This window comes from Phyllostomus discolor, chromosome 10, assembly GCF_004126475.2.
Source record: "Phyllostomus discolor isolate MPI-MPIP mPhyDis1 chromosome 10, mPhyDis1.pri.v3, whole genome shotgun sequence".
Classification (NCBI taxonomy): domain Eukaryota; kingdom Metazoa; phylum Chordata; class Mammalia; order Chiroptera; family Phyllostomidae; genus Phyllostomus; species Phyllostomus discolor.
The window spans coordinates 49,167,068-49,188,950 of NC_040912.2; the positions used below are offsets into that span (position 1 = coordinate 49,167,068).

The window sequence follows — 21,883 nt, forward strand, 5'->3', positions numbered from 1 at the left end:
TGACATTTTATTCCAGTTCCTGCACTATCCTATTTGAAAGGTATCCACTAACTTTGATAGGTGCCCCACAATAAACGGTACATTTGTCTCAATAAGTAGTAGTAAATGCATAGGGTGGAAAATGGAATAGTATCATTAAAGCGAAACATAATAAACAGGATGGATGGAGAAAGGCTGGATAAAATGTGGTGAAAGAAAAAGGAAGGTGTCACAAACATTTTTTCTTTATCCAAAGAGAACCAGTATCACTCTATGACTTTAAACAAAAGACATTACAAACACTTATCAATGCAACTAGATTCTCGGAAAAAAATAAAATGCCGCTACCGAGGTGGGGGCTTAAGATTCAGGGCAAACCTTGTGGCACCAGCGTGGGTTCCCCCTGGTGAAAGACTCATGAGAATTCGGCCCTGTGGCCCGCCCGCTCGGAGCGTCCGGACAGGTGTACGACTAGGCAAGGCTGGTTACGGGGCCCGGGGGCGGGGGCACAACCCCGGGTACTGTGAAGTGGAGGCCCCACGCCTCAGCCGCGCGCGCGGGAGCCACGTTCCCGCAAACCCGCCCGCCGGCTGGGTTACCATGGTTTCCGAGGGTCACGTGGGCGCACGTGGGGGGCTCCCTCCCGCGCTGCGGAGGGTGGGGGCGGGGCGGTCCGGGCGGGGTAGAGAAGCGGCCGTGGTGGGAGCAGGAGGAGCCGGAGATGCTGCCAGCCCTCCCGGGGCCGCGCTCGCTCAGCTACCGCCGCCGCACCGAGCAGCCGCGTGCTGGGCCAGCCCTGCCGCCGACGCCCATTACGCCACACTAGCAGCCGGTAGCGCTTCCTGCACCCACGGCGCTTGGTGGGTGCCGGGGGGCCCAAGGCTTGTCCGGGGAGGGGGCGAGGGCGGCGCGCAGGCGCCCGCCGCCCGGAAGGCAGGATGAGCATCGAGATTCCGGCGGGACTGACGGAGCTCCTGCAGGGTTTCACCGTGGAGGTGCTGAGGCACCAGCCCGCGGACCTGCTGGAGTTCGCGCTGCAGCACTTCACGCGCCTGCAGCAGGAAAACGAGCGCAAAGGCGCCGCGCGCTCCGGCCATGAGGGCAGGACCTGGGGGGACGCGGGCGCCGCCGTTGGGGGCGGAACCCCCAGCAAGGGGGTCAACTTCGCGGAGGAGCCCATGCACACCGACTCCGAGAACGGGGAGCAGGAAGAGGAGGAGGCCTCGGAAACAGGGGCGTTCAACGGTGAGGACTGACCCCCTGCCCGCTCCCTCTCCCCACAGCCTTTCTCCCCTGTGCTCTTGAATTCCTCATCTTTGCTCACCCACTTCTTCCCGCATTATCCACCTTCCCTACCTTCCCATTTCCCCCACCCCCTCAGCATCCATTTCTGACTCTCCTATTCGCCCACCTTCCTACTCTTGTCATGCCTTTCCCCTCGTCTCCTCCTGGAGTGGGGAGCTGAAAGGTAAGGGTTCTCTGCCCGTCTGCCCCTCTGGCCCTGAGCTGTGAGGCCGAGGACGGTCGGTTGGGGGTGGGCATCTGCAAGACAACTTTCACTGTGGTTGGAGATAACTGCTTTGGACGGATACCATTGTGCATAAAGAAACCTGGCCCGCTTGGCATCCTCTTTCAGCCCTTATGTTTATTAATGGAGTGTCCTAAGCGAAACCGCGAGGAGTGTTCGATTGGATTGGCTTTGTTGTTAGGAGTGCAAATTCTCTAAAAGGAGCATGAAATTGGGGAAGAACAAAATGTATGGTAATAGCTTTGATATTCTTGGAAACAAAGTAATCCCTTATTTTCCAATTTACCAATTCTGCGTTGTGTTATTTTTGGACACACAACAAAGGATCCTTTTTAACCTGTAACGTGCTGGGTCTTTGGAATGAAGAAACGGGGTAATAGTTTATTTTTCATATAAAACAAATATTGAGTGATTCGGAGCCGTTTTAAAAAATAAACGTTTGAAAAACACTGTAGGAAGTTTTGAAAGCTTGGTAAGTTGTCTTTAGAATTAAAAGCCAGTGAGTAATTGCAAAGACTGTTCCAGACACTGAAGCTAGAAAGATGAATGGGAAAGAAAAAGGAATTTTCTCAAATAGCTGCTCCTGGCAAGTCCCACCCCTTCTGCTTACAACCTTCTTTCCCTAACACACACCCACATTTGCAGCCTCCTGTGTTTACACAAATGCGTAAATCCCATCTTTATGGCATCACAAGTTAAAACAACATGGTGTGCACTGTGCAAGTGTTTCTTTTTGTGATATAAGGCAAACATGCATTCAGCATTGCAGCAGCTTTTATTTACTTACACTACTTGTGACTTCTGTGCCTGCAGTTCATTTCATATGATGAAAATAGTTACAAGTGTCATCTTGTGTGTGTACCTAGGAAGATGTTTCTTTGCAAAGTTGTTGAACCCTATTATAAAATTAAAGTATTTTTAGCTTGTTCAAAACAGTCACAAAATCCCTGGAAGTTAGTGCTCTGTGAAGATAAAGGGAAAGGGTGTTACTTAAAAATTTTAAATCAGTTTAAATTTTTTTGTACAAGAATTTAATCAAATAATTTTCTTACTAGAGGCAAGAAAAGGATAAAGGAATACATATTATAAATAAATGAGGAGAAGCCATTAATGGATAACACGAAAGACAGAGGCATCTAATGTTATTTTTTTATGCTTCCAACACACACATGCACACATATGTGCATACCCATGCACATGCACACACACAAAGGGAAAAAAGAGTTGTTTCCAAGATTGGAGGAAACTGGGAACTAAGGGAGTTGTTAAAGAACCTGTATGTGCTCAATACAATTTAGTATAACTAAAATACTTTGTATAATGCTTTTGAAGTACTTGGCATTGATGATTCCAGTTTTTCCTTACAGCCACGTATATTACACACAAGGCAGATTTCATTTCTATTTTGCAATGAAAAAATAAGTTACTAACTTCTGAACAGCAGGGATCATTTTGTATGGTTTTATATTTTCCAAGGCACCCTTATTGTAAAAATTACTGAGTGTGAGTTTTAATACATACTTGTTAACTGATTATACCACCTTCAACGACTTAAAAACTTTTTTGATTTTAACCAAATGCAATTTGATCGTTACCTAGTACACACGTATACACACACACACACACACACACAAAATATCAGAAACTTTGGCAGTGGTACTTCCCTCTACTAGGTGCAGTAGATAATGTCTACTAGAGTATTTTCTGTTATAATCCTCTCCTTTAAAAAAATAAATTGTATTGAGACTTGGAGTTTAAAAACATTTTCAGGCTGCCAGTGGTCGGCAGACTTTTTTGTAAAAGTTCAAGCAGTAAATACTTTATTTAGATTTTGTGAGCCACATTTGGGCTCTATCTCATATTCTTTTTTTTTTAAACAACCCTTTGAATACGTGTTCCTCTGGAGGTCGGGGCTGTACAAAATTGGCCACAGACCAAGGCCGTAGTTTGCCAACTTCTTGTCAGAGAGGGGAAAAAAATGTCAGAGTAATGCCATTGGAAAACAAAGGAGTGAGCCTGTCTGTTCAATGCCTAGGTCCAAAACAGTGCCCAGATATATTTAAACAAACAAACAAACAAATGAACCAGTTACTTGATAATCTCCTAGTAAAGGAAAGAAGTACTGGAAGATAAGTCTTAATTTACTGTGACACAACACAGAGCCAGCTGGATCAGTAATTCTTAAATTTTAGTATGCATCTCAAGGAAGTTCGATTCAGAAATGAATATTCCTAGGTACCATTCTTGGAGAGCTTTTTGAATAGGTTGGGCTGGGACAGGTTTTTTGTTTTTTTTTTCCAGACATGCTAGGTCTTTCTGATACTCATCGTTCCCTGACTACTCTTTGAGAAACATTGATAAACACTGATAAGAATAATATCTTTCTTGTATTAACAATTAAAAAGTAGCTGCCATTTAATGACATTTGGTGTATGCTAGGCACTAGCTAAATGCTTCAATTCATTATCCCACCTTTATGACAAAGACGACTGTTATTTGCTCACTATTTCACAGCCAGCGTGCTGCAAACCTGGTATTGCAACACAGGTGGGCTTGGCTCCATCCCTGTGCCCTTAACTCCCAGCTTTTACCTCTGGAAGGCAGTGAGGGCTGGCATCACTTGAGTATTTTTTTATGTCAAGCTCTACCTTAATGTGGTTTATCTTTAGAGCTTTGAAAAATTAACTTGTCCAAGGTTACACGTAGGGCCAGGAAGTAGCAGAGCCTGTTTTCTCACATCTCTCTAACCCAAGCCTATCAAGGAGTTTTTCCTAAATTAAATTTGTAGAATGGGCTGACTCACAAGTCAGGTTTTCCTGTCGTTGTTGTTTTCCTCAGTAATGGTGATACAATTGCATTGATTGGTTCATACCCATTTTCATGAATCCCTTTAGGACAAGTACTGGAATTTATGAACGAATGGGCAAATAGGCAAGTTTTTGACTGTGAAACGGGTGATCGTAGACTCATAGGCATGTGACATTGACATCTTAGTGTGGTGATTGAATCAAAACAAGGCAGCCCCGGTCTAGTAGCATGACTGGATGGCACCATATGAAATAGGTGGGTGAAGGTGGTCTTGACTCTTTTGCTTTCCTGTTCCTCTCCTGTTTTGTTTTAATTTTGTCACTTCTGATTTCTGTTTTCTGTTTGCTATCATTTCTAGTTAAAAAGGCAATTTTTAGTTATTAGAATAATAATGGCACATGGTAATCCCCTTTTGGGGAACTTCTGACATCCTGAAAGAAGCTATAATGGAGACCCTGCCTCCCTCTTTCCCATCCTGTGGAAGTGAGGAAAGCTTGGCCTATCACTTCGGAAAAGTCAGTGTTCCCAGGCTTGGAATTTATTAGAAAGGTTTAGAGTTTACAGAACAAATAGTTGGATTAGCTGCAGTTTGTAGTGGACTCTATAGTAATTACAGGTTTCCCCCATATAAAAGTAGAGTGTTCCTATGAAATCTTTTGTAAAATGAAGAAGCAATTACAGTTGACCCTTGAACAACAGGAAGAAGGGGTGGGGGTGGGTGTTAGAGGTACCAACCCCTCGTGCAGTCAAACATCTGTGTGTAACTTTTGACTCCTCCAAAAGGTAACTACTGATAGCCTATTGTTGACTAAAAGCCTACTGATAACATAAACAGTCGATTAACATATATTTTTGTTATATGCATTGCATACTGTATCCTTACAATAAAATAAGCTAGATAAAAGAAAGTTACTAAGAAAATCATAAGGAAGAGAAAGTATATTTATAGTACTAACTGAAAATATTCTGCATATAAATGGACTTATTCAAACCTGTGGTGTTCAAGAGTGAACTGTACCATTAATTTATATGGGAAATTTTGACCCCCAAAATAACCCACCAAACCATGCCAAATAGCACAAACCTAAAAATAACACTAACATAAAGTAAAAGTAGTGCCACTCTTGCTGCTCAGGGTACGCACTACCCCTAACATGGCTTGCTACAGAACAAATGCTGAACACTGTTTTTTACCTTTTGCCTTGTTTCATAAGAATGAAAATCCTCTTTTGTTTTTTTTTTCTCAGTTAGCAAAAAACAGGTATGCACTAATACAGGTTTTGTCGAAGTGGTGTAACATGAACTTTGAAAAGCAGAGAATACCTGTAGTGGTTTTACATAGGCATCATTGTGAGATCTTGTGTTGCTCAATAATTTCTTCAGTGAAATTGCTAAAATTATAACATTAAATAAAATTTGAAAATACCCTGATAAATAGACAAGTGTCCAGAAAAGCATAAGTTATACATACTGTATATGAAAAGCAATGAATCTGGAAGAAAAATAAACTAATATACACTATGGAAGAAGTAATTTTCCTTATTGTAGAAGAAAAGGATCTAGAATTCAAAGTGGATAAACAGGCCAAAAATGTAGAACAATATCTAATAAGCAGGCATGTCAGAGGTATATAAAAAGAAATTTACCATGTAAAAACTATGACTTAATCCTCTTAACTTTCAGCAATGTCAAATTTTTGTTGGAGATTTTTATCTACTGTTGACTTTTTACAATTTAAGGGGATTCTCAAAACCATGCAAAATATTGGAAAGTTGGAGCTTGTGGTGGTGGTTGTGGCGGCGGGAGACTTAGGGAACAGTTATGAAATGGTTGAAGGAGAGTTGAGAAGGATAGTCGTGTTTCTAAAAATGTTTTCTTAGTTGATTACGAGCAAATATCTGTTAGAGACAGAATTAGAAGAACTAAAGCCCCATTCCTACTTGAAGAATACAAGTCAGAAACTCATCTGTTGACACGGTTTACATGGTCTCTCTAAAATGAGATGACGGAAAAGTGGTGAGGGCAGTAGACGGACTGACTTCTCAAGACTCGGCTATGAAAGTGTTCTCACTGTGCTTGTGCTGGGAGTAAGAAATATGTTTATCTATCGAGTTCATGACCCAGCTGATAGCAGGAAGCTGGAGAGAGTAATAATCACTTTAAAGAATTGTTGCTTCGGCTAATTTATTAGGCTCACTTCTTTGTGCCCTTATATAAGAACTTGCTTTCTCTATGGCAATGAGATTATTATGAGACAAAGCAACCAATTGTCAGCTCTTCCCTCCTCCTACATGTAGCTGTCAGCATAGTACTGAAGAAATTTTGGTTGTTGGAGTTATCTTAAGCAAGTGACTAAAAGTTAAGATGTCTTAATATATCAGCACCCTCTTAAATACATTTAATCAGTTTGAATAATGTTTATGAAAGTCAGGTTTTCAGGCAACATTTATTTTTTTATGTATGAAGTGCTGGTCTAGGCATGTTGACATGTTACTAGAGTAATAGTACCTACCTCATAAAGTTGTTACGGACATAAATGGTTTAATATTTGTAAGGCCCATAGCACAGTGCACTCTCCAAATGTTGATTGCATGCTAAACAAATTATCTCATTAATGTGAAATCTTACAGAAGTGTACATTTTTCTTGCAGAATAGTAATTTTATTGTATTTGGGGGAAATGAAGCTAGCATTTGCACTTTCTGGAGATATAAAGTAGGAAATAAGTTTATGTGAGTTCTACTTAGGATTTAATATTCAGCTGTGTTGCACAGTAAAAAAACAAAAACCCTCACATCCTTTCAACTCATAATTTGTAGCTAAAAGCCCAGCCCAGGATTTTGTAATTAATGAGACTTAATGGTCTTTGGATATTAGAAATTTATGTGGTAGTTTTAAATCCTCCTGAAATGGATTACATCATTTATGACAGACGGCTAAAACATTGAAGGCATTATTTTACTTATGAGCATCAAACAATACTATTAGAAATTTAAAAAATAGTTTGAGTTATAGATGGTGATTATGATTTTCAGAGCAGACAGTTAAGAACATTATTAATTTTTATAGAAATATTCAGTGGGTTGCTTTAGTGTTGAAATTAGAAAATCAAAGTACTTGAAATAATGTCCTTTTTCAAACTGTTATCCAACTTTTATTTTAGGCTTTAGGAAAAGAGGGCATAGAATGAAAACACCCAAACAAAAGTAAAGTATTGGATGCTTCTGTGTGTCTACTTAAGTATTATCAAACTGTTTAGTCATCGCTTAATGTGATGGTTACAAGTTTTCTTTTTGGGTTGCTGGTAAAGTGATGTGCTATGTCTGGATGGGACTGGAGTAAATATTTAATGGTTATTTGTTGTTGCAAATCTCATTTTATAGATTCTAGTAAATTTCCAGCTGTAAAGATTTTGTTCATAACTGTGTCAAAAAAAACCGCTGTTTTCTTTTTAAACTGTGTAAATACTAATGAGATATTTTGAATTGATCAATAAGAAGTTAAATTGTAAGCCATTAGGTGATTTTTTTTATAGCCTCACCCAAGGACATGCTTATTGATTTTAGAGGGAGGGGAATGGAGGCAGAGAAACATCAATGTGAGGGAGAGAAACATTGATCCATAACCTCTTGTATGCACCTGGACTGGGACCAAACCAGGACTGAACCCACAACCTAGGCATGTGCCCCAACTGGATATCAAACCCGAGACTTTCCTGTTTACTAGACAACACTCAACCAACTGAGCCACACCAGCTAGGACTGTAACCCATTTAATTTAGCCTTTTAATGAAGATAATCCATAGAGCAAGCAGGCCTGTGGTGGAGGTTGGGATTGATGCACTATTTGAGAGTGAGGAGTTCAGTTAAGGAGATTTTGAGTAACTGACTGCAGAGTCTACTTTCTTAGTGTCGAGATCACATGATGCCAGAAAGGGGCTGAGGCCTGGAGAAGGAATACGTGAATGTTGGAAGGTAGCTGATTCACTCATCCACTCACTGCAGAAATTTTTGAGAATCAACTCCTCCATTGTTTTTAAGAAAAAAGAAATTATTCTTTTAAGTGTTCTATCTCTAGACTTCTTAAGAATCACAATCCTGTTGTCAGAGACTGTCTCCCAGATAGCATACATAGTCTATTTCATTTAACAGGTGGAGCAGCTGAGAGCCAGAGAAGTTCCTTAACCAAATTTAGTTGGTTTGGGTCTTCTTTGACATAGAACTATCACTGACATTTTCAGTGCTATTTATATTAACTTGCATATTATGAATTCTTTCTGTTTTCTATCAAGGTGGTAGATAAGGTTTAAGGTATAAAAGATTAGACCAGAGATTTTCAGCTAGCATGCCCCAGAAAATTTTAAAACGTACAATGCTTGACTATTTACTCAGGGGCACTGACCCTTTTTCCCCTTGGACTGTCAAATTAGAAAAACGACAACAGCCAATAACAATAGCTTTCTGTCATGAGTGAATCAAAATTATAGCTATTTTTTTTGGTCACATTGGCATAAAATATATTTTGGGTGTGCCTTGGAATTTTGGTAATTAGTTAATGTGTACCATGAGATGAGAAAGGTTGAAAATTGCTGGGCTAGGCTAAAGAAAACTACTTTTGTATTTTTGTGTTTGGAATTACCATTTTTTAAAGTATATTTTATTGATTACACTACTATAGTTGTCCCATTATTTCTCCCCTTAATACCCCTCTGCCTTGCACCCCCCTCCTGCCAGCATTCCCCCCCCCCAGTTCATGTCCGTGGGTCATACATACAAATTCTTGGCTTCTCCATTTCTTATACTATTCTTAACTTCCCCCCATCTATTTTGTACCTGCCATTTATGCTTCTTATTCCCTGTACCTTTTTTCCCCCCATTCTCTCCCTCCCTGTTGATAACCCCTCATGTAATCTTCATGTTGTGGTTCGGTTCTTGTTCTAGCTGTTTGCTTAGTTTTTGTTTTGTGTTAATAGGTTCAGTTGTTGATAGTTATGAGTTTGTTGTCATTTTAATGTTCTTGATCTTCTGATCATCTTCTTTTTCTTAGGTAAGTCCCTTTAGCATATCATGTAATAAGGGCTTGGTGATAATGAACCCCTTTAACTTGACCTTATCTGGGGAGCATTTTATCTGCTCTTCCATCTAAATGATAGCTTTGCTGGAGAGAGTAATCTTGGATGCAGGTCCTTGCCTTTCATGACTTTGATAACTTCTCTCCAGCCCCTTCTTGCCTGCAAGGTTTCTTTTGAGAAATCAGCTGAGAGTAAGGGAACTCCTTTGTAGGTAACTGTGTCCTTTTCTCTGGCTGCTTTTAAGGTTTTCTCCTTCTCTTTAATCTTGGCTAATGTAATTATGATGTGCCTTGGTGTGTTTCTGCTTGGATCCAATTTCTTTGGGACTCTCTGAGTGTCCTGGACTTGCATATCTGGTTCCTTTGCCAGATAGGGGAAGTTTTTCTTTATTATATTTTTCAAGTAAGTTTTCAATTTCTTGCTCTTCCTCTTCTCCATCTGGCAACCCTATGATTTAGATATTGGAGTGTTTAAAGTTGCCCCAGAGGTTCCCTAAGGCTCTGCTCATTTTTTTTGAATTCTTGTTTCTTATTGTGTTCTGGTTGAATGTTAATGTCTTCCTTCTCTTCCAAATCATTGATTTGAGTACTGGTTTCCTTCCCTTCACTGTTGGTTCCTTGTACATTTTCCTTTATTTCACTTTGTATAGACTTCATTTCTTCCTTTATTTTGTGACCATACTCAATCATTTCTGTGAGCATCCTGATTACCAGCATTTTGAACTCTGCGTCTGGTAGGCTGGCTATCTCCTGTTGCTTAGTTCTTTTCCTGGAGTTTTGATTTGTTTTTTCATTTGGGTCATATTTTTTGTTTGTCTCGTCACACCTGTTATGTTGTAAGAGGCAGAGCCTTAGGTATTCTTCAGGGCAGCACAACCCATGGCAGGGCAGCCTTCTCTGCGTTGTGGTGCTGTTTTGTGGGGCAGGGGTCCAAGAGGGGACAATGCTGCTTACTCGGCTCTCAGCAGGCTTTCAGTCACTTCCCCTTTACCCACAAACAAATTGGGCCCTTTTGGTCCTGATTCCTGGGTAGGTGGGTTTGTGTATGTTCTAGGACCCTGTAGGTCTCTCCAGTGGACTCTCCTGTGAAACTGGGAGTTTTTCCCACTACTGCAACCCCCATAGGTCTTTACAGCCAGAGTTTTTGAGGCTTTAGTTTCCTGCACTGGAACCCTAGGTTGCCATGGTCTGTCTCACTCCCCAGTTGTTCCTCCTGGTGTATCTGCACGGGAATGTGGGATGTCTCAGTTCTACCCCTGCCCCCTGCCAGCCGCTACATTGTCGCGCGTCCTCTCTACCCTGGCCTCCTGTCTCCACCCCTCCTATAGGTCTGGATGCATGTTTCTTCTTTAACTCCTTGGTTGTCAGACTTCCATACAGTTTGATTTTCTGTCAGTTCTGGATTAAAAAAAAATACTTTATTTATTCATTTTTCGACAGAGGGGAAGGGAAGGAGAAAGAGAGGGAGAGAAACATCAATGTGTGGTTGCCTGTCTTGTGCCCCCTACTGGGGACCTGGCTCACAACTCTGGCATGTGCCCTGACTGGGAATCGAACCAGTGATCCCTTGGTTCTCAGGCCAGCATTCAGTCTTCTGAGCTACACCAGCCAGAGCATAGTTGTTTTTTGTTTATAAATTGGTTGTTATCTTTCCTTTGGTTGTATGAGGAAGTGAAGCCTATCTACCTATGCCTCCATCTTGGCTGGAAGTCCTGAATTACCATTTTTTCTGTTCGATTTTTTTCCTTGAATTGAAATCTCATGTTAGACTTTATTTTTGTATTACTGAAGAAGAGACAATTGAAAAGTAAAAAGAATGCAGTGATTTTTCTGAGTTAGATGAATTATTATCATCGTATTCTTGAGCCTGGTTTTATTGTCCTCCTACTCTTACACACACCATTCAGGTGTGGTTGGGATCATCACAGAGCCCTGCACAAAAATCTCACCGTGATGCCAGTCATCATCTTTATTTTCTATGGGTTAGTTTTGTGTTTTGGAAATTCAAAATGACTCAGATTGTTCCGTTATGTAATTATTTTGTGGAAAGAATTTGATCTAAAATTTGTAGGTCATGACTTACATGAAAACAAAACAATCTAAAAAAAATCAGATATATAAACACAGTTGGTGTAACATTTATAAATGTTTTAGCAATAGGCTCTGTCATGTGTAGCCTAATATGTTTGGAAACAGAAAATTCATTCCAGTTGCTGCTGGTTAAAAATGTTTCTGTATTTAAGAAAAAAGACAAAAGGTCAAAATATAAACACATGTTCCACATAAAAGTGAAGCCAAGAAGATACACTGTATACAGTTATTCCGGTATCCGTTTGGCTAGGGACTGACATTGTTTAATTTACATTAGCTGTTCCAAGACAAAATAGTTCATGGCAGTGATATTAAGAGGATTTTTTTGGATTAAAAAAAAGAAAAAAGGAAAAAAGCTTCCGTTTGTTTAAATACATTTCAGTTAGACCCCAAAAACATCATTCTAAAACATTCTTCAAATTAAAACATGACTCAGCTGTTTCATTTCAGTACTGTAGAAAGCTAATATTTGTTAAATGATACTCTTTTTATTTAATAATTGTTAACATTTTGACTGCTTAAGCATGAGACATTGAAAAAAATGCCACTTATAAAGTGTGACGATTGGGTGTTCATGCTCTGGTGTGTGATGCGCCTCCCACAAACCTTGAAAAAATGCCGCTTATACATACTTAGTCCTCACAAGGAAGTGGTATAGTCAGGATTTGAACCTGACAGTCTTAATTCAGAGCCCGTCTCCTTAACCATGGTATATACACTTCATTTTCAGCAGTTCTTACAGGGTAACATAGTTTAAAAGAACTACATATCAAAAAGTAAGCTACTTACTTTTCTTTCTCAAAATTTGCAGTCTAGCCCAGCATTGATCTGTCTGTCTGTCTGTTTTAGTTTGTTTTTTTTTTTTCTGTTTGTTACATTCAAATTCACATTTACAATAGTACTTTAGAAACTAAAGATACTGTTTATTTTTAGAAGTAGCACCACATATACTGAACTGTTTTAATTCTCAAAACTTTTTTGATTATATACCATCATGGGCAAAATCTATTTGAATATGCATTCCCAATAGGTATTTATGAATTATATACATGTACCAGTATATTAGTTTATTATGTAGATGATAAAGCTTCCCAGAGTATAGATATTGAAAAGAAAAAATAATGGTAAACAAGTTCTAATTTTTTCTATACTCCGAAGGATTGCTTTATACTCTGCCTGGGGTGCATGAACCCATTTTGTAGATCCCAACGCTAAACAATACAACACGACCCAGAACTATTAATATATAAGACAGCATGGCTGATTACCTTTGGTTTCCTGACTTAAGCTGTTGGGTTACAAAGGACCTGCCCATAGGCAGGGTTACTGTGGATGTGCATGCTCTCTTAAATGGACATTCATTAGGTAAGTTGTTTGACTCAATAGAAACCCTATTTTTTTTAAAGGAAATAAAACCAAAACCATAGTAGGGAAGATCCAGGCCTTAAGTTTATATTCCTGTCTTCACCTTGAACTCCAACCTAGATTATAGAATACCACTATTCTTCATGCAGATTCTGAATATGGACAAAAAGACTCATCATATCGTAGGTTTTTAAGAATCACCAAACCATGGGAATGCCAATTGGAATTAGAAGAAAATCTAAGCTTAAAGAAGTTTAAAAGAAATGCCGTTTCATGGAGCATCTCTCTCAGGAAGAATGTCTCTGGAGATGACATCTGGTTAGGAGGGAGACTTTTCATTATCTCCCCTTTTTTGTCTTTCGAAAAAATGTTCATCATATACTTGTGTGACGCAGACACCAGCCCACAGTGTCTGCAGTGTCATGCATGAGACATGAGACATTCACATGGACTACCAAGTCCTGTGTAGAGGAAAAGGGACGGCCAGGCTACCCTCTCAAGGGGAGGGCACCTCGGAGTGGCCTGGCCACTCTCTCAAGAGGAGAGCGCCCCCATCCTTCCTTCACAGGGTTTTTACTGGCTTTTGATTTGCCCAGGAATACAGGTAAAGTTCAGGCAGTAAGGATCAAACAATAGATAACATACTAAGAATTCTGAGGGCCTATTCTGAGTCAGGGTCTGTTAGCTAAAGGGCTACAAAACTCTGAGAAGCAAACCCGTTTCCTGCCCGAACCTTTATCATTTAATTAAGAGCATTCTTAGTGAAGCAGGTTTCACAGGAGTTTATGTATTCTTTCTCAGGCCTGATCACCCGGGGAATCTGCCCTTTCTAGCACAGGGCTGCGCTGCCCTCTGTCATTGTTTCAGGATTAAGTCAGGCAGAGGGAGCGAGACAGCCAAGAGATTAGAAGACTTCTTGCAGGCAGAATGAGAACTCGGGCTATGTGAAAGCTGAGGGGCGAGGATCCATCACCGCCTTTCTCCATAGCCCCCCAAGTCCTTCCCTGGGGCCTCCACGTGATCATGCCTGTCTTAGGTCATTCCCCCCTTGGGGAATCTTACCCGTCATTGGCTAACTGATCAAGCACTGGGGGTCAGTTATGGATGAAGTAAAAGGAGCAGAAGTGGTGCTCCTGCCAGGGAGATAAGCTTTTGTCTCCTTAGAGGCTTATGGTCCGAAGGTCGCTCCCTCAGCCTTAGCCATGGGAGGGTTACAGCTCCTGAAACCAGGCAGGGTGGTCCCCAGCACTTGTGTTATATATTTAATGAATTTTAACTGTAAAGAGACGTGAAGAAAAGTCAATTCTTTTATAAATACTCATTAAGTAGTCATTAACACACAGTCTGTAGAGACACACGACATGGTTCTTTAACTGACATGACTGAATATTGCTGCATAAGTTATTCTGGTCCTGACGCCTAGTCCTCCCTCCTTACCTTCTTGCTGAGCCCCACTCTTTCTTAAAGGCCAGCAGACGTTGTGCCCTGACAGAAATTTGTGCCCGTTCTCTGGCCAACATTAATGGCATCAATATGGCAGGGTGAATATGCACTGTATCTGAGTAAGCTTTGCAGATGTCAAGTGTCCCCACCCCAGGCAGGCAGGAAAATGCAGGACTGTGCTCTCTTTCAGCTTTCTGGTGTGGACTGTGCTTTGCCCAGAGTAGGTGATCAAATATACTTTAACCTCAATTGAAAACTGTCTGATTAATAATAAATGCCTGTACATGGGTATTTCTGAAGTGATTGAAACCCTCTCATGCATGTACATTTTTAAAATAGTCTCCTATTAATTCTTTACATAAATGAGTTTTAAAATGTTCACATGAAATGTAATAGCCTTAGCCTATTTTCAGTTTCATAGATTAGGCTTCATTGTATTAAAAATGAGGCTATATTATATATTGGCTTGGTATCTGTTCAGTCTGCAAAATGCAAAGAACATAGGCATATAGGCTTACCTTGCTGGTAAGTAGTTCACATTCTAATCTAGGAGACATTCTGACCAACCTAAGTTTACCACGTTACCTCTTCTTATATGAGCTTCATGCCAAATCTAAAACTTGTATGTTGCCATGAACCTTCTTCCATCAGCCTGAGTGCAGGCTGCCTCCTTCCCTTTCTGAGTGACTCCTGCCCACCCCTCAAGGCTCACATGTTCTTTGGAGCCCCCCAATTTTTCCTCTTTTCCTCTTGCTGCAGCACAGACTTCCCTTTATTTAAGATTCAGATTAACACAGCTACCCATTTACCAACCACCTGTGCTCGTGTGTCCTTTGGGCACCTCCAGATAATTTTATTCTAAACAGAATGTGTTATCTTCTGCCTCAGTTGTTATTCTTTCCTGTACACACTCATGTTGTTCTTTTTTTGTGTGTCCGATAATTTGATAAATGTGATCAATTAGAGCCTATATCCTCTTCCTCATACTTCTTATACCTGGTTGTTTATGGAAAACAAACATTGCTTTTAGTTGCTGAAATTTTAAGAGTAGTGACAGGAAAAATTAGAAACAATGCACACTTTTAAAAAAATGACTTCACTTTAGCATGGACTCGGGGTTTAAATCCTGGCTCTGCCATTTATAACATGTGGAACCTTGGGCAAATTACTTTACCATCTGTGCCTCAGTTTCTTCATCTATGAAATGGGAATAATGATAGTATGTACCTCAGAGGGTTGCTGTAAGAAATGAGTGAGTTAACACTGACTGGCATATACTCATTATGATGAGCTTGTTAAAGAAAGAAGGGAAGTGGGGGAAGGGAACAGTAAGTTTTTAGACATCTGAGAATATGACAGTTTCTAAAAAATGAAGTTTGCTTCGAAATATAAGAAGTGAGAGGTTGCTTTTCAAGGCTGTGTAGTAATAGTAACTTTTTAAAAAGCTGTTAATGAGCCCTGGGTGGCTCAGTTGGTTGGAGGTTCATTCTGTACACCAAAGGTTGTGGGTTCGATGTCTGGTCAGGGCACATGCCTGGGTCTCCGATTGGGTCATGGGTGTGGTGCATATAGGATTGATGCCTCCCTGTCTCTCTCTCTTTTTCAATCAACAAACATATCCTTGAGTGGAATATTAAAAAAAAAGCTGTTAATGAAAAATATGAAAACAGTCTTTAGGTTTTTGAGCTGTTTATCAAAACTTTTAAAAAAATGCTCTTTTAAATCTGAAGCCCTGCTTCTTAATTGCATTTGAAATGCAAGGCAAATAATCTGACTTTTAAAAATAAAGTTTAAAACAACCCCCAAACAATAGGATAAAGCTTTGCTTTGTTTTCCTACCGTCCCCCTACCTCGAGAATTAACTGACAGCATAAACAAACTTATGTGTACAAAATCTTCAAGTTTATAGTTTTATTTAAGTTTTTAAAAAATCATTTTAAAAATGCTCCAGGAACGAGAAGGTAGGAGTATTGAAAATCATCACTTTATTTAAATGAGGCAGCTGTTTATAGTAAAAACATCACTATGTGTCTGAAATAGAAATTAATTGGAAAAAATTAGTTGCATTAAATTGACAGCTTGTTTCTGTTTCCTCATGTCATAATATTTATGAAAGTAAGCTCAGGGTAGGACAAATAACTACCTAAGTTTTACATTAGAATGAGGTTTTATTTCAAAAACCTAATTCTGTACTTGCTCCACTATAAATTGCTAGCTTAATAGATTTTTAGAAGAAAAAAAAAGGCAGTTCTTTCAGGTAACTGTTTGTATGGAGTTGTTCACAGATCTTTGATTTCTTATTTGACTGTCATTAGCAACAGTTTAACAGCTAAGTAACAATAGGACATTTGATTCTTAATAATTCCTTAAAATAATTTCCTTACAATCCCTTTAAAAAAACCAAAAGGATTTTAGTGTTTGAATTTTAATACTCATTTGTAAAAAGGATGTTTTGTAGAAAATATTTTAGGAACACATTTAGCATTAAAAAAGTACAAAGTTTAGTTAATGCAAGATGAATGAGTTCTGGAGATCTAACGTACAGCATGGAGCGGTAGTTAACCAGTACTATGTCATGTACTTGAAATTTCCTGAGAGGTATATCTTAATTTCACACACACACGCACACACATGCACACATACACAAAATGGTAGCTATGTAGAGTGGTAAGTTATTTAGCTTGATTGTGGTTTCACATTGTGTGCATATATCAAAATACCAAATTGTATACCGTAAATATGTACAATTTTTATATGTTCCAAGGTGATATTTAAAAAATGTGAATTAATATGGTTGGGCTGCTGATAATACTGTTAGAGCATAGCAAGAAATTTTTATTTGCCAAAACCAACTAGCGCAGAACATTTTCTATTTTTTTAAAATGTGAGATATTTCTGCCCTGGTTGGTGTGGCTCAGTGTATTGAGCGCCAGCCTGCAAACCAAATGTGGCCTATTCAATTCCTGGTCTAGGGTACGTGCCTGGGTTGCAGGCCAGGTCCCCAGTGAGGGGCACTTGGGAGGCAACCACACATTGATGTTTCTCTCCCTCTCTTTCTCCCTCCCTTCCCTTCTGTCTAAAAAAAAAAAAATAGAAATCTTTAAATGTGAGATATTTCCAATACACAGAAAGGAACAGAGACTAAATAAAGAACACTCACATAAACCATCCTCTAGCTCTTAACAATTTTAACATTTTAACCCTTAAGGTCTTTTTTTCTTTTAAGAAATATCACGTACAGTAGGAGTCCCCTCTCTTACCCCCATTCTCTTCATTTCTTCTCCATCCATGACTGCCACTGTGGTCAGATTGGTGTTTATATTTCCAGTGCATGTGTTTGTACTATAACTACTTAGCCATCTAATTTTATCCAAAGATTAGAACTGGTGTTATTTTGCATACTTCCAAAGCTTTTAGTTGTACCACTTACAGAAGTTCATTTATATAAATTTTCATCTTTCTACTTGTTTTTGAGAACACTGTAATGATGTTACATTGACTCATTAAACCCTAGTTCATTGCTGTGTGATAGACCCTTGTATAAATAGACACTTTGTACATTCTTTAATAAGCATTTTGATTGTTTCCATTTGTTGTTACTGGAGTGCTATAGTAAACATTGTGTGTTATACAAATGTACTAGTGTTGTAAAGGTGGATTTCAAAGTGTTATGTGGGGACCCTTGGAGGATCCCCACATAGGTGTGAGGATAAACGCCTATTATATTAATTTTTCATTAGCATTATTGATTCAGCTTTGTTGAACCTAATGTTTTTATACCAAGCAGTGTTCTAGGCCCTGGGGGTACAGTCTTGAAGCAGACAGACAAGGAAGGACCCTGCCCTCAAAGAGCTTATAGTCTAGTGTGGGAGGAAACAAAATAAAGATAGTACCCTGGATACCTTTAGAAGTGCTGATGGCTATGAAGAAAATGAGACCGGATGATGTAGGGTCTACTTCCAACTGGGTGTTCAGGGAAGGGCTTCCCAAGGAGGGCCCTTTGAGTTGAGACTGGAATAGCAGGGACAACTTCGTCCTATGAAACTGTGGGGGAGGGTTTTCTATAACTGTACTTTTAGGGCAACCATAATCACATACCCTGATTGTTTTCTCAGTTGTTCTTCATTTCAGAGTCCTTATATTTTTTTTTAAAGATTTTATTTATTTATTTTTAGAGAGGAAGGGAGGGAGAGAGAGAGAGAGAGAAACATCAGTGTGCAGTTGCTGGGGGTCATGGCCTGCAACCCAGGCGTGTCCCCTGACTGGGAATCGAACCTGCGACACTTTGGTTAGCAGCCCGCGCTCAATCCACTGAGCTATGCCAACCAGGGCTTATATTTTTCTTATTTATCCTTTTAGGGTTCGTTTGCTGTGACTTTATGGTTGTGAGACAATCTGAACTCAAGCCTTGGGCTTCCTCTATTCTTACTAATTTTATTCGGTAGCATTCACTCTTAGAAACAGAACAGTAGTCTCCACAAATCTTCCCTTTGTACATATTTGACCTTGTAGGTTTAGAAGAGAGAGTATTAGTATATGTAGAAGCAGAGATTGAATTTCTGTAGTTTCGACAACAGACATCCTACATCCTACTCCTCTTCTGAACCACAATGTAAAAATGCTGAAAGTATCTGGGAGCCTTCCTCTCAGAACTGATATTGCATCACTCTGTGTTGTTGAGCTTAGCTGCCTTGGAACTGTTGTAGCTGGAGCTGTATTTTTCTTTTTGTTCCTAAGAGGGCATTTTTGGTAAAGGTCCCATGAATTAAAAAGTGGAGAACCAAGTTCACAAGCAAAAGTAAGTAGGAGTGTTTTTCCCCCTTATATAGTAGTTACATGTTATTACTGTGATATTTTAAAATATCAGTTCTATTTTGAGGACTTTGGTTCATGAATAGAAAGAATAAAAATATGTATCTTTGTAGTGGTCCTTAAAGTTGGCACTTGCTAAAAGCTCAGGTGTCTGTATGTCCTCTCACTGTGCCCTGCGGCTGTGCTTCATTATGTCTTGGTGGGATGGACTCTGGATTGCATGCTGTATAATCAGAAAGGAAGCAGAAATTGGTCCCCCAAATGCCTGCTTCTCAAACAGTTCCCATCATGTCTGATCAGAAGTATGTGGGAGGATACATGGCTGGTAATCTGTGTCATCTTAGGAGCAAGACTGGGAAGCTTTGAAGACCATCTTTTCAACTGTGGTTCGGTCCTAGTGCCCCTGAGGCCCTTCAGAGGCTCCCAGTGTCTGGAAACAAACACAAAGGATCACAGGACAGTGGCGAGTAGAGTATCTCTAAGTAGTACTTATAAAAGTGGTCCAAGTTCATTGTCTTTTGGACAAAAATGTAGACCGTAAGTGATTGTTTTCGATACCAGGAATGAAACGTGTAAAAAGTTTGAAAATTGTGTTAGGTTATTTAGCAAAGTATTTCAGGCTTTTGGGGTTTTTTTTTTTTTTTTTTTTGCTTTTCTGCTATTGATCTTTTAAAAAAGCTAATTCTTCCTTGATTCAAGAGTGAGTTGTACTGCCCTTTTAATTTTTGAAGTGTGGGCATAAGAGAAATGAATGTATTCTGAGCTAAGTATTTGCTCTGTTAAAAACGATTAATTTACATGGCTTCAGTTTATGCAATTTCTAGTACCTTTTATGTAGATAGTTAACAGATTCAGAAAGTGTTTATTACTCGAAAAGGTGACTAATAGAATAGGGATGCTCATTATTTCACTGACTCCAAGATTATTGTGTACATCTCCTCCCTTCAGGGCACGTGATCACTTTTCTGCACAGAGTCCATTTAACTAATGTGGCTTCGGTTTGATGATCCCAGATCATGACTCTAGGCTGTTACTTTGTTAACTTGGAACTTCTTTCCCAGAATTTGCCGTACGCCACTCTACCCTGACGTTCCTTCTTGAAGATCAAACTCACAGACTGATGCTTTTTCAGTTGACTGCTTTTGTTTTATAGAATTTAAGTTTTTAGTTTTGTACAGAATTTCTCTTCTAATTTTTTTGGTTAGGTAGCTGTTTACATGGTGTAACTGTTGCAGTCACAGAATCTGAAAACACAACTAGCATTTATCAGACTCTTCAGAGGCAGGGATTCTGTTAACAGTTTAAAGCAGTAAAATAAGTGGGACAAGGAGCTCGCTTTGTTTACCTCCCAGAGTTATTGATTTGTGCCGCAGGTATTTACATGGGCTTCTGCTCTGCCAGGTGCTTAGGCTTTGGGCACAAAGAACTGGGAAGATTAGCAGGTCCTGCTGACACCAGTGGAGCCACAGGTTGGGAGGCTTTAGGAATTAGAAGCTCATTCAGTTCACCTCAAGTCATGGAGGATTTTTCTTCTAAGAATATTTCAGGATTACAGTTATACTTCTGGGTCTCCTGGAGAGGAATTGAGACCAATCTAGTGGAATATGGTTTGGGGAACTGAGGGTATTTCTGGTTGACAAGAATTAAGATATTCATAGGACATAGGGACTCTCAGTCTTCCACTTGCAATGGGCGTTTGGAAGAAAGTCCAAAGCTATGTAAATAATTCTGCATTTTTCTTGAAGATTCACTAAGATCTTAGGTTGTATCTCTTTAAACTGTTAGCAGTTTAGTGTATTTTTTTATTTTGATCATTGTTCAAGTACAAGTTTTTCTCCCTTTTACTCCTAATCCAGCCACCCACCCAACCCTCCCCACTTCCTTCCCATTACCACCCTCCCCCTAGTTTTTGTCCATGTGACCTTAATTTGTTTCTGTAATAGTGTATACTTAAGTTATGTTTCATGTTTCTTCCAGAAATACCATGCATTTCCTATATTTTTCCTTCTGTATTTTCCTAGTTGCTAATATTGGGTTTTTGTGGGGGTTTTTTTTGGGGGGGGGTGTAAATACATTCATAGAATATATATAGATCAGAAACTCTAAAGGTGAAAACTTTATTTGACTTGTCACATTTAAAAACATCATCTGCTAACTTTTTTGTGAGTTTGTACTGCTGCTTACTTTGTGTGTGTTGAAAATGGTAATAATTAAAATTTGTAACAGTAGCCCACAATAAACATCAGTCTCTTACATTGAATAGGAATGTATAGTTTATAGGCACTTTCAAAGATGTTTCTATTTTTTCTTCATAGCCTCTGCTGCCGCCCCGCCCCCCCCCAAAGAAGGCAGGCAGGTCTTAACTTTTTGTAAGTTGGGAATTTAAATCAAAGTTACATGATCATTCGAGGTTTCACAGAAGGCAACAGGGCCGGTAGTGGATGGAGCCTTAGTTTCCTGACTCCTGGTGGCACCCGACGCTGGGTCTCAGCTTGATCCCCAGGGGCAGGGAATGTCAGCAGTGCCTGTCCTCACCTTCCTCCTGTTCCCTTCCCTGTCCTGGGGTTCCTGAGAGAGAACACCAGGCTACTCTGCCCAGACAAACATTGCTTATTTCCTGCAAGGCAATATGTCACCCTTGGTAATTAGACTAAAAAAATCTAGAAAAATTGTGAAGGTTACTATTACTTGCCAAAAGTTTGTGCAGGAAAGGTGTGTTTCATCCCTGCAAGTGAGTGTGAAAGAATATGGATTGAGGGACTGGATTTTTGGTAATTGTTGTCGACAC

General features: G+C 39.7%; 1 protein-coding gene across 1 annotated transcript in view; it reads left to right on the forward strand.

Annotated features, from left to right (window-relative positions):
- Positions 1-667: 667 nt before the first annotated feature.
- PRKAR2B (protein kinase cAMP-dependent type II regulatory subunit beta) overlaps positions 668-21,883 on the forward strand; it is a 117,108-nt gene continuing 95,892 nt past the window's right edge. The window contains exon 1 of the mRNA XM_028525437.2: positions 668-1,224. Within this exon, the coding sequence (XP_028381238.1) occupies positions 918-1,224 (307 nt within the window). The 5' untranslated portion in view covers positions 668-917. The remainder of the gene's footprint in view (positions 1,225-21,883) is intronic.